The 11,508-nt window shown below is 45.8% G+C and overlaps 1 protein-coding gene across 1 annotated transcript in view; it reads right to left on the bottom strand.

Moving 5' to 3' along the window:
- Positions 1 to 890: 890 nt before the first annotated feature.
- Positions 891 to 11,508, bottom strand: part of PBDC1 (polysaccharide biosynthesis domain containing 1) — an 83,634-nt gene continuing 73,016 nt past the window's right edge. Inside the window, exon 6 of the mRNA XM_069213987.1 lies at positions 891 to 1,396. Within this exon, the coding sequence (XP_069070088.1) occupies positions 1,272 to 1,396 (125 nt within the window). The 3' untranslated portion in view covers positions 891 to 1,271. The remainder of the gene's footprint in view (positions 1,397 to 11,508) is intronic.

Below are 11,508 nucleotides of genomic sequence, written 5' to 3'. Positions count from 1 at the left end.
GGCAAAAAGTGGGGATGACTGTCAAAAAGGGGCACTTTCCTACACAAGGTATCCATCAATTAAAGTGGAGCTCAACACTATGCTATCCTAATTAATAAAGAGTTCATTTGGGCTGATCCACATGACTACCTCTCATGGAAACCAGTGCAGTTTCTCAGCTGAAGAGTGACTGAAATGCAGACATTTGCAAATAGAGCATGATGTGCAATTCTCGAAAGATAAAGCCACACCGAACATTTAAATAGAGCCATGTAGCACATGGACCAGGGATAAGCTGCAGCAATGGGCGAATTATCTCCATTTGGCCCTTGTAGTGCAGTAGTGTGCTTCCTTCATGGCCAGCCATACACAAACTCTAAAATATCTCAGGCTAACATGAGCTGCAAATCTTATAAGTATGTAACCGCTTTCTATCTGCCTCTCCCCCCCTTTTTGTTACTAAAAACCATCCTAATCTTGTCCCTTTCACCAGTTCTATCCCCATTACTGTTAATCTTTCATTAGCCCCTAATGCTCACAGTGACATGAATGAACCCTAATACCTAACCTTCTTACAGATTTTATTTTGTCCAGTTATTGAAGAGGACTCTTTGCAACAACATTCTCTAATCAGGTATTCTACGGTGAAATGTGTTTCACAATTGTTGATGTACCCCACCCACTTTGGTTTAATGGAACTATTGGTTCTGAGCAGCTAGATTCTTAGCAAACGGCACTTACAGAAACGTGACTTAATTTGACAAATGTTGCCTTCATTTTCCTAGCCTCTACAAAGAAACAGATGTATTGCTCAAATATGAACTCATAAAATAAGTTGCTTATTTCACCGCCTTGTGTCCAGTCACAGCTAGGATGATTTATCCACCTGAAATGCTTAACGTAAACTGAGGGAAAATTAATTGCACGCTTTATTGTCTGGCAAACATTTTTTTTTTCTTTTCGAAAAAGATCCAGAAACAGGAAAGTAAAAGTAATCCATGTCTACAAAAAGCAAGATATCTCAAGCCTTATGCAACCTGACAAGTCTCATATTTAAAATCAGTGATGTCCTCCAAGGAATATTCATTGTTAAAGCTTTCAATGTGAAACTAGTGTTTTGGTCCAGGTCGGTTTATCGCTTCGCAGTCCCTGGAATAAACCGTTTTGGATTCCTGCCAGTATCATGACACTTTTCTTTGCTTCCAGACAAATCTTCATGCAAATGCTTCACTTATTGCGTTTCTTTCATGTCGCTGTCCGCCAAGATTCCCAGGATTAGCTTTTTATGTCTCTCAACTTGAAGTTTCGTCTTCTGCTGCGGAGCTGGCTTTTCTCTTTGCTGCTTCACTGAAGACAAAACTATTTAAACCTTCTCTGTTCCGAGCAATTTCAATAGCAAGAAACTGTATCCGCGTGCCTAAATAAAAGACAATGACAAACAATTACTAATGTCAAGGCAACGAGACAGATGCCACCGCCACGAATCCCTTTAAATACAAAAACACAACGTCACTGGATTTATATTTGGCAACCCTTAGCAGCCCGCACTGCTTATGAACTAAATAGTCTCAAACATTGCCATCCCAAAACAGCTTTATGGGCGGCTAAAGCAGGACTTGACCGACACGACCCAAAAAAACACACAAAACATTTGTAATCTAACATCAGACATTTCCAGCCTGGGCATCCACCATTTTATGTTTTTAATTTCTTCATACTTACATTTAAAACGCAAGAGGAAGTATGTCATACCGAGGTATTTTGGTAGGTCAAGATTAAGAGCTGGCTTTCTTGGGCGAGAAGCTCTGAATACAATCTGTTCAGGTCACCCTCTCTATCAAAACTCCCACCAACATTGCTCTTCATTTATTGGCAATTGCCAATGTCATTTTACGTTGTCAGTGGTTGCACCCCATGTTCTGTTTATCATGCAAACGTCTTGTTTCAGCCCTGTGGTTGACGTGCACTTGTGAACTAATAATTGGGCCTTCTACCAAACTGAACCCAGTGGAACCTTTCACCTTTAATTATACGGTCACCAAGAATCGCAAAATGATTTATTGAAAAGGACATAATGGAATCGAGGTCTCTCAAAAATCTACAGTTTGTTCCCGTCTAACACACAAGTAGCTTATCTGCAATGTTGTCTACTCATAGCACCTTCGCCATATTCCAAACTGACATTCCATCTCGGTAGAAGTGTGCAAAGAACTAGGATTATTGTGGTGGTGAGAGTGAAGTGTACTGCAGATTCAGTGCCCTGTATGAGAACCATTCAATATCCAAAATAGTCTTTACCTCCACAAGGTGCTGAACGCTTGGATGTCTGGGAACATTGCAAACCTTAACTAGATCCGGACTTGCATGCTTCAATTTATCCGGGCTATGAGGCAGAAGGGCATATTACCCCAGCCAGAGAAGCCCCTGGATTGACAGAGACACTGACACTTTCTTTGAAGAGGGGGGGGGGGAAAAAACCTCAGCCTGGTGGTTCTGGATTAATTATGGCAACTGCCCAATTTACAAATGTGACTTGCAAAGATTCACCTCGCCAAACATGACAAAATAAAGACCATCCTACAAGTAGGCATCTCTAACGCCTCAGCGAAAAACTTGTATGATGTCAAAGAAATACAGCAGGCTTCAAGCCAAGGTGTTTTTTTTTTTTTTCCCCTCACCCAGCCTGGTATCTTCTTTGATTAGACTCCTCAGAGTACAAATGGGGTGGTACCATACGATTTCTACAAATTCATGACTTATGTTCGCCTCAGGCCACATCTATATGCATAAATTACATGGTATTCAAAGCCATATTCTTAATTCTGAAAGCATTCTTGAACAAGACAGATTCCAATTAGTATAGACAACAAAATAGTTATATTCTGAACGATCCTTTGCAATCTGGCAATAAAGTATTTGTCTTATATGATCAGCAGAGGGATTTCCGTGTGGACAATTAATCAGTTGGTGAGCTTAGTCAGAAAGTGGACAGACTGATCAGGCTTTACTTAGCTCCTCCATAATATTACCTGCATGTACAGATTTGCAATTCTCTCAGGACCGGAGGCGAGGATTATGCTTTTTCTTCGCTTTATTTGTACAGCAGCCATTTTAAAATATCACATTAGAATTATCTTTCCCATGAAACCTAGGGAAAGAGAACAACTGAATATCAGCACAAGGCAAATCCCATATCAGTCCTTCCTTTATCTTCACACTCCCTTTTTCTAGGCTGCTCTGCAGCCGTAAGATAAGTGTCTCCTCGCATGCTTTGGCTTAAATTGTGGAGCACTGTTTAATGTCTTTTGCCTCCCAAGCTTGATGGGGGTGCGCGGGATTGCATCTCAGTGTTCCTCATTCAGCGTCCAGTTGATCTTTTGAATGCTAGGGGCCTGTCCCCAGAGCGTCTGGACCAATGCGGTCATGAGCGGCAGGTCAATTGTTCAATTTTTTTGTTATTACTGGCCAGCCATGTTCTGGACGTGGCCGCAAAGCACGCTCGGGATTGAGAGGAAGGACAAGCGGACTGCTGCTGCCTGGATGCCTTCGGTGTGGGACATGCGGCAGCGATGGGCAGGTTCCCAGAGATCGGTTAAGGTGTGCTAAAACGATCCGGACCTCAGGGAGGGCTGTTTTTGAGGGAAAGTGTTAAGACTCGTACCCACTGAGGATCAGCGATTTTGCTTTAACTTGCCAGGGCTGCACAGTGGCACGAGAGGAGTCACAACTGAAAAGTTTACAGATTGGAAATGTTACGCAAGGTACTTATGACTGACAGTTTACCGCCAAATGTGTGATTTAAGAGTGACGCTCTCTCATGTGTAAAACCAAGCAATAAAGTGTAACAAAAAAACCCCCACAAAAACGTTATTAAAACACTGTGGGATAGCACACGGTCAGTCACAGGCAGCACATTTTCCATTATAATGGCCACTAAATTTCCAAAAATAGTTTTAATAATGGACCCAAGTAGCCTGCAAACGATAATGTGTAGAAATCTAGGCCCATATTTATACTTTTTTAGCGCTGCATTTGCATCGTTTTTTGGAGCAAACTTCCAACATACAATTATATTTTGAAAGTTTGCGCTGCTTTTGCGTCAAAAAATGACGCAAATACGGCGCTAAAAAAGTATAAATATGGGCCCTAGTTTCACTGAATGTTTCATTTGTGCTCGTTTTGAACTTAATAAAATGTGTGCTTCCATCACACTTCAAAATTATTAAAACAAATGTGCTTCAATTGTGCTCTTCTACTTTTTGGACAAAACTGCGTTCATTTACATGTATTGAAATGTTGTGTATTTTACAGCCTTTGCTTTCCCACTCCCTGTACCAAGCAAGATTATAGCAGAGTTCGTCTAAGAAACTCCTGGAAATTTTCACTGAGAGAACGAAAAATAGATGCCAAACTGTCTTAAGAAAATAAGCAGCGGTTTGTCATAAGCCATAGCATGTGACCTAAGCATCTTTATTCTTCTAAACTCCAGTATGATTATTCTGGAGGTGCCACAAGTCCCATGATGTAATTACAAACATAGGCATACACACAGATGTACTTGCAACCAATCCCCTAGGAAGAAACATTACCAAAGTGGGGAAAATGCTGTAGCTGCTACATGCCTAACTGCACATTACTATGCAACTTCTGTGCAATATCACTGCAATCATCATGCTGCTGGGGGGTCTCATCTCACACCAAGGGCTTCTGTTCTTTAAGTAACTTCTGTCCAACCGCAACAGAGGTGTGTCACAGCTTTAAAAAAAAAAAAAAAAAAAAAAAAACAGTATGGAAGGAACTACAGGCCCTTGTGACAACGGTACCACCGCTGAGGCAGCCATGGAAGGGTCTCAGCTGTTTACAATACAGTGAGCTGAGCCCAGCCCGGCGCAGCACCCAAGATGCATATAATGGCTACCAGTTACAGTTGATATGTGGCTCCTATACCTCCGACTCCTCATTGCTGTATGTAAAAAAAACCATTTACTTCGATTTACACACTTGTATGATTCATTGTCTCTGTAGAATATGTTTGTAATACATAAAGCGCTCCAACACCCTACAGTAGGAGAAATAGAGCTACAAAAGCAATTATATAAAAACAAATTAGTAAGTGGTATTTACATCACTAGTGTAATTACTCATATCAACATACAACCCTCCTTACCCTCTACAGATTGCTGCTATGAAAGTAAAGCAGGCAAATTACCTGGGGACAAATTCAACACATTGCATTGATGCTGGCTTTCTTTCAGCTCCATAATAGCGGCCTGATCCTCTCATTTCCTGTACTAACTAAAGGACTATGTATATAAGAAAAGAGTGGAAAATGGTGCTTGAGACAAAAAGGGGTCACATGAGGTATGCAAATGGAGGGTTTCAAAAAGATGTAGGGATGAAAGGGGCCTACAGCTGTGGCCTCGTTGCCCAGATGGGCATGCAAAATTGGCCATGGCCTAGCTTCCTGCTGTACACGTGCAGAACTTCTTTCATTTGCAACCGGCATGTATGTGAAAAGCACTCTGCAGAGAGGCCCAGGATTGCATGTGCATTTAGTCAAGCACCATAAGGAACCACTAGCAGGCACAGTGAGAAACTCATACTGCTTTTAGCTTAGGGCTCTCAATCATGCCACACAAATGCCCACCCATAATCTGAACTCACCCAGACACCAAGAGGCGAGACGGTTCGCAATACATACTATATAAGTCACATGTTGCATGAAAATAAAAATACAGAAACAACATCTGGGGGGGCGAAACAAACATTCATATGGGTGAAGTAAAGCATGTGAAATATAAACAGGGATTGCTTTGCTGACATGGATTATATTAGGGTTTGTGTGCTCATCTTGAAGGACTTGGGACTGGAGGACAGCGAACTCAGAGTAAGAGACTATCGCCTTGGTGGCCTTCTTACATTTTAACTAGAACAAATGGGACTCCTATTGAACTGTGATGACCCTACCACCTTGCCAAACCAGTTGTACAGGAATTGCTTTAACCCCCAAGGTGGTTTCTTTACATGTGTATCATTGTGTGGTGTTACTCCTGTGAGATCCATTCAATATACTGGTTAAATATACTATTTTAGGATCCACAGAGTTTCAACATTTCTGCACTTGTGCTTAAGTTATAGTCTGTTCCTGTAAAGTTCATTCATCAGTGCCAGGTTCAGCTTTGTGGTGATAGACAGGAGACGAATCTTCAAAATTAGTAATTGTTAATAGAATTTGGACTTGATTGCAGAAGTGCATAGGTGTCCATTGAAACTCCTCCCAGGATATGCATATTGAACTGAAATTAGATTTATGGTAAGAATGTTTCCTGAAGGCTGTTTTTGCATACTTTGAAGGTTGCGACTGTGGGCTGATACTAGTTGACATTGGGTTGAATTTGGGCTTGAACGTCGACAGCTCTGGGCTTGGGATAGGTCTCAGAATCGGGCAACACTGACTGTCAAAGCAACTCCATTCAAATTGGAGTTTCTGCTGCCTCGAGAGCCTTGGATCGTAGCACCAGGGGAGAAGACCCTCAGAGGGTCTGTAACACTGATAATTCCGCAAATTTGCTCTATGGACACCTCAGAGGGTTCTGTATTACTTGTAGGGCTCTCAAGCCCTGTTGCTGATGGTGTGAAACCCCGAGGGGTCTATATCACGTTTGGAGGTCCAGAACCTGCCTGCACTCCACAGGGACATTCAAGGCACTTTGCCCATATAGATCAAGGGTGTATTTGTCCCAGAGTTGAACCCCTTATAGAACATAAAGGCTCCTATAGCTGTCCTACAGCACCAAAACAATCACAGCCTATGGCTGCCATAAACTGTGTGCACCAAACTGGGGCAGAATTTATGGGATGAAATCCTCACCATTTCCCCTTCAAATTATGAATTTTGCAACACTGTAGATGCTTCTGTACATCAGGCAGTTGCCTCAGCCATTGCACCCTAGCGAGTAAGCTTCTGATGGTGGGAGTAGATGTGGCATAACGGCCGGAACTGCTGACTTCAGAGCCGGTGGGTACAAGGTTCAAGTCTCTGCGTCAGCTCAGCATCCTGTGATTCTGGGCAAAACACAATCTCCCCTTGCCTACAACTCAGCACCTTGAGACCCTCACGGGTAATTTGCAACGCTTTACAAATCCTGGATTTATTTATAATGGCTTTCCCCCAGTCTGCCTCTCCCAATCTGATGAACAAACCATCTCTCACACATGATTTCCCCACAGCAAGCAGCCATACCTGTTAAACCCCCCCCCCCCCAAAAAGGTATGGGCGAAATGCAAACATGTCTAGGGCGTGGACATGGATGTTCTTGATCCCCTCAAAATGGCATTTCTGTCCCAGCTCTTACGCTCGGACTTCGATGAATCCCATTCCATGACCCTTCAAGGGGCATCTCTGCGACTAATACACCTCAGTCCTTAAGGGCACTTGACTCCCCCTGAAGGGGATGAATCCCAAGCAGGGGATTCATCCCCTGAAGGGGATGAATCCCAAGCAGGGGATTCTGGCGGGAAATCAGATGGAGACCAGGCCCTTCCCAGCCATGGCATCCGTCCCTATACCCAGATACATCCATCCCAAAGTCCCATCCCAAAGTCCCATCCCATCCCGTCCCATCCCATGGAGACCTCCAACATGCTGGATTCAGATGAGTTGATACATACCCGCGCACCCAAATGGTCTACAGCAACTAAAGTAACAGCCTATGTTGCTGGTCAGCTGAAAATCTGCTGGAGGAAGAAACCCAGGCTCACATATGGACAGAATATCCCTGTCTTTTCTCTGGCGGTCAAGGTATCCTTAACCCGTGAAACAGATGCTAGGATGGTGACTTTCCTGAGGAAATATATTAGAGACCCTAACAAAGGCCGCTCTCAGCCATCCAGACAAGACAAGTTACTGGAGGACACCACACCAAAAATCCTCGACATGGCTGAGGAAGCAAAACAGTCTAGTTCACTCATATTCCCAACATCCTCCCTGGCTGGGAAAAGCGCACAAAAGTTTTTTTGGGCAACACTAATTGCACTCTGTCTACAGAGTGCAGGAGTTCGCTCCTGATAAAAATGGAACCCAAGCTGGCCATCTAGTCTCCTCCAAAGCAGGCCCTGTTGCACAGGAGGGACTCTTTGGGGGATCCCTTCGTGAAAGAATTGGGCAAATTCGTTGTATCTTTCACTTCTCTGGAGAAAGCCCAACTGTCAATGAAACATTTTCCTTCCACGGGTATTCTCAGGGGTCGGTCGTGGTACAGGGTGCTTGGCCAGTCGTATCCAGAGACCCACACCACCCAGGGGGTCAAGGGTCTTGACATGGTTGTAGGAAAGTGCCCCTTTTGGCATGGTCTCCCTCCTGGCCTCTCCCCTTTTTTGCCTGGTTTCTGGTGTAATTTCGACTGAAAGTGCACTGGGTCCTGCTACACAGGTCCCCAGTGCCAAATCTTTTTCCCTAAACCTGCACAGTTGTGTTTCCCAATTGGCTAACATTTCGTTGCCATTGTAAGTCCCTAGTAAATGGTAACCCTGGTACCTAGGATATGAGGCACTAAGGGAAGGCCCCTAACGGCTGCAGCACAGATTGTGCCACCCTCAGGGACCCTCTTGCCTAAGTGCACCCTGTGCTGCCTTTGCAAACTGCTGGTCTCGGTACAGACCCAAAATAAAATAAAAAAAACACTGTGGCACACAGTCTGTGTGGCCTGTCCTGTTACACTGCATGTAATATATTTAAGTCACCCCTCTGGCAGGCCTTCCAGCCCTAAAGGCAGGGTGCATTAGATTACATGTGAGAGCTGTGTCTTTGTGATTCTCAGACATAGTAAGTGAACAGTGACGCCATTTTAAGTACTTGTGCTGGACACTGGTCATTACGACTTTCCCAGCTACAGATGGCTTCACTGAAGATATGGATGTCAAACATCTTGTATTAATTAACCCTCACTGAATCCACTGATGGTTTTATTAATACATGCACTCTGAGGGCACCTTAGATGAGCCCTCCTGCTAAACCTACCAACTCCAAACATGGACAATGACTGGTTAAAACCAGTACAGTCACCTTAGACAAAGTTCTGGCACCTTGAGGTGAGAGCCAGTGCTCTTGAGGTTTCAGAACAAAGGCCTGCTCTGGGTGGAGGTGACAACCTCTCCCAGGCAGGATGGACATTCTAGGGCAGGGAGCTTCAAAGGTCTTACTGTCTTTGAAATGCGACCCAGGCCTCTCAAAATGGTGGAGGTTGTCGACCTCCAGTTCCAGACCACACGTTTGGTGGCAGAACTGGCAGGAAAATTAAGTAAATTAGGAGTGCCCCCTTCATGCCAGTTCCCACCTGTAAGGCGGATAACGCACCTGGCCTGAGTCCAAGTGGCCCACCTGTCCAGTAAAGATCCCCCTGCGCTTCCAACCAAGTGTCCATCATGGACTGACCCCTGCCAGACTTCCCCAGCGACACCTGCAGCCTAAATCTGCACCTGGCAGCTCCCGAGATGCTGAGTGTAGGTTTGGTGCTGACTTGTTGCCCCCTGGTGCTCACCTCCACTCCCAAAGACAAACCAGGACCCCAGTGGTTATGCTCTCTCCTTGTAAACTTGGTTTCTGGAAACTTTTTCACTCTACATCTGGCATACTGGTGCCCCATGTAAGTCCCTAGGATATGGTACCCAGGGCATTGGGATCCCAGAGGAACCTATGGGCTGCAGCAATTAGTCTGCCACTCATAGGGAGCCCCATGCAAAGGGTTCTGCAGTCCGTCCATTGCAGTCTGCGTGAAACGGGTGCATGCACCCCTTTTCACTATAGGTCACTAAGTCACCCCCTATGGTAGGCCCTCTCAGCCCAGAGGGCAGGGTGCAGGTACCTGTGTGTGAGGGCACCCCTGCCCTAGCAGAGATGCCCCCACAAACTCCAGTTCCATTTTCCTGGACTTTGTGAGTGCGGGGACGCCATTTTGCCGTGTACTGGACATATGTCACTACCTATGTTCAACTACTTAATGTGCAACTCCAAACCTAGGCATGTTTGGTATCAAACATGTCAGAATCATACCCCAATACTGTTGCAAGCATTGGAAGTATGATTCCATGCACCCTGAGGGCTCCTTAGCAGACTCCCAGCATTATAACCACCAGTCTTACTGGGTTTTCTGGAAGCCCAAGCTGCTGACACCCCTCAGACAGGTTTCTGCCCTCCTGCTGCTTGATCTGATCAACCTCAGGAAGGCAGCACAAAGTATTTCCTTTGGGGAAAAAGAGAGCGGTAACACCCTCTCCCTTTGGAAACAGGTGTGACTGGCTTGGGAGGGGTAACCTCTTTGAAGGGCACATTTGGTGCCCACCATGCATAAACCAGTCCACACCGGTTCAAGGAATCCTCCCCCCCCCCCCCCCACCCCCCCCCCCCACTCCACCCCCTGCTCTGGCACGAAACTGGACAATGGAAAGGGGAGTTACCACTCCCCTGTCCATCACCACCCCAGGGATGTTGCTCTGAGCTCCTCCAGAGGGTACCTGGGTTCTGCATGCTTGTTTCTAAGGTTGGAAGGGAACTCTGTGAGGATCTGAGTGGCCAGGCCAGGCACGTGACGTCAGAGGCCCCTCCTGATGCGTGGTCAAGAGGCTAGGTGACCAAGCCCACTCTTGGGGCTATTTATGGTCTTCCTCTTGGGTCGGTCCTAAGATTCAGCTTACAAGATTCCAGCAGGACTCTGCAACCTCCACTTCAAAGTCTAGCCACTGGAACCGTGACTGGACCCGCCAGGAACAGAATCTGCATCCATGAAGACTCGTTTTGCAACTTTGTTTTCACAGCTCCTTCCAGCTTCTACAACATTTCCTGAGCCGTGCATCCTCTGAAGGAGTCAAGTTTTCAGTCTGCATTAGAAGGAAGAAAGAATCTCCCTTGGAGTGAAGGAGTCCCTCCCTGCACCCGCAGGCATCTACTGCAATGATGACCAGCTGCGTGGATCTTTTCTCATCTTGAGCTGCATGGATCCTGCATCATGGGTGGTGGTCCGGAGTACTCCTCTTGGTCCTCTCTACCAACTGTCCAACTTTGGTGGAGGTAATCCCTTGCCTTCCCACGCAGGACTGTACCCCCGTACACCGCGTCTCTTGCAGCTGCCAAGGCTAGTTTGTGTCTCCTCCAAGGGAACTTCAGGCTATACGCAGCTCCAGCACTCCTTCCTGCAAGACACAGCCCTCTGCGGGGTTCTCCTGCAGCATGGGATCCCTTTCTGTAGTGCGGCGTGGGCTCCTTCAGCAACTTCTGTGTCCTCATCCTGTGGGGGCTACCTCTGCCCCAGTGGGTTCTCTGTCGCTGAGGGTCCCCTGTGACTCCCCCTCCTGGCCCTTGATGGTCCCCGGCAGCACCACTTTTCTACTAACCACAAATTTGCCTTTGCTAAGGCTTATTGGTGGTATTCCTGCACAGACACCAATCTGCAATTTTCACTCCAGCGTAGGACAGTTTCTGCATCCATCAGGAACTCTTTTCTGGCTCCAGGACATCAGTGCCAACCTACTATC

Source organism: Pleurodeles waltl, chromosome 11, assembly GCF_031143425.1.
Source record: "Pleurodeles waltl isolate 20211129_DDA chromosome 11, aPleWal1.hap1.20221129, whole genome shotgun sequence".
NCBI lineage: Eukaryota > Metazoa > Chordata > Amphibia > Caudata > Salamandridae > Pleurodeles > Pleurodeles waltl.
This window is presented reverse-complemented; position numbering and strand designations above follow the sequence as displayed.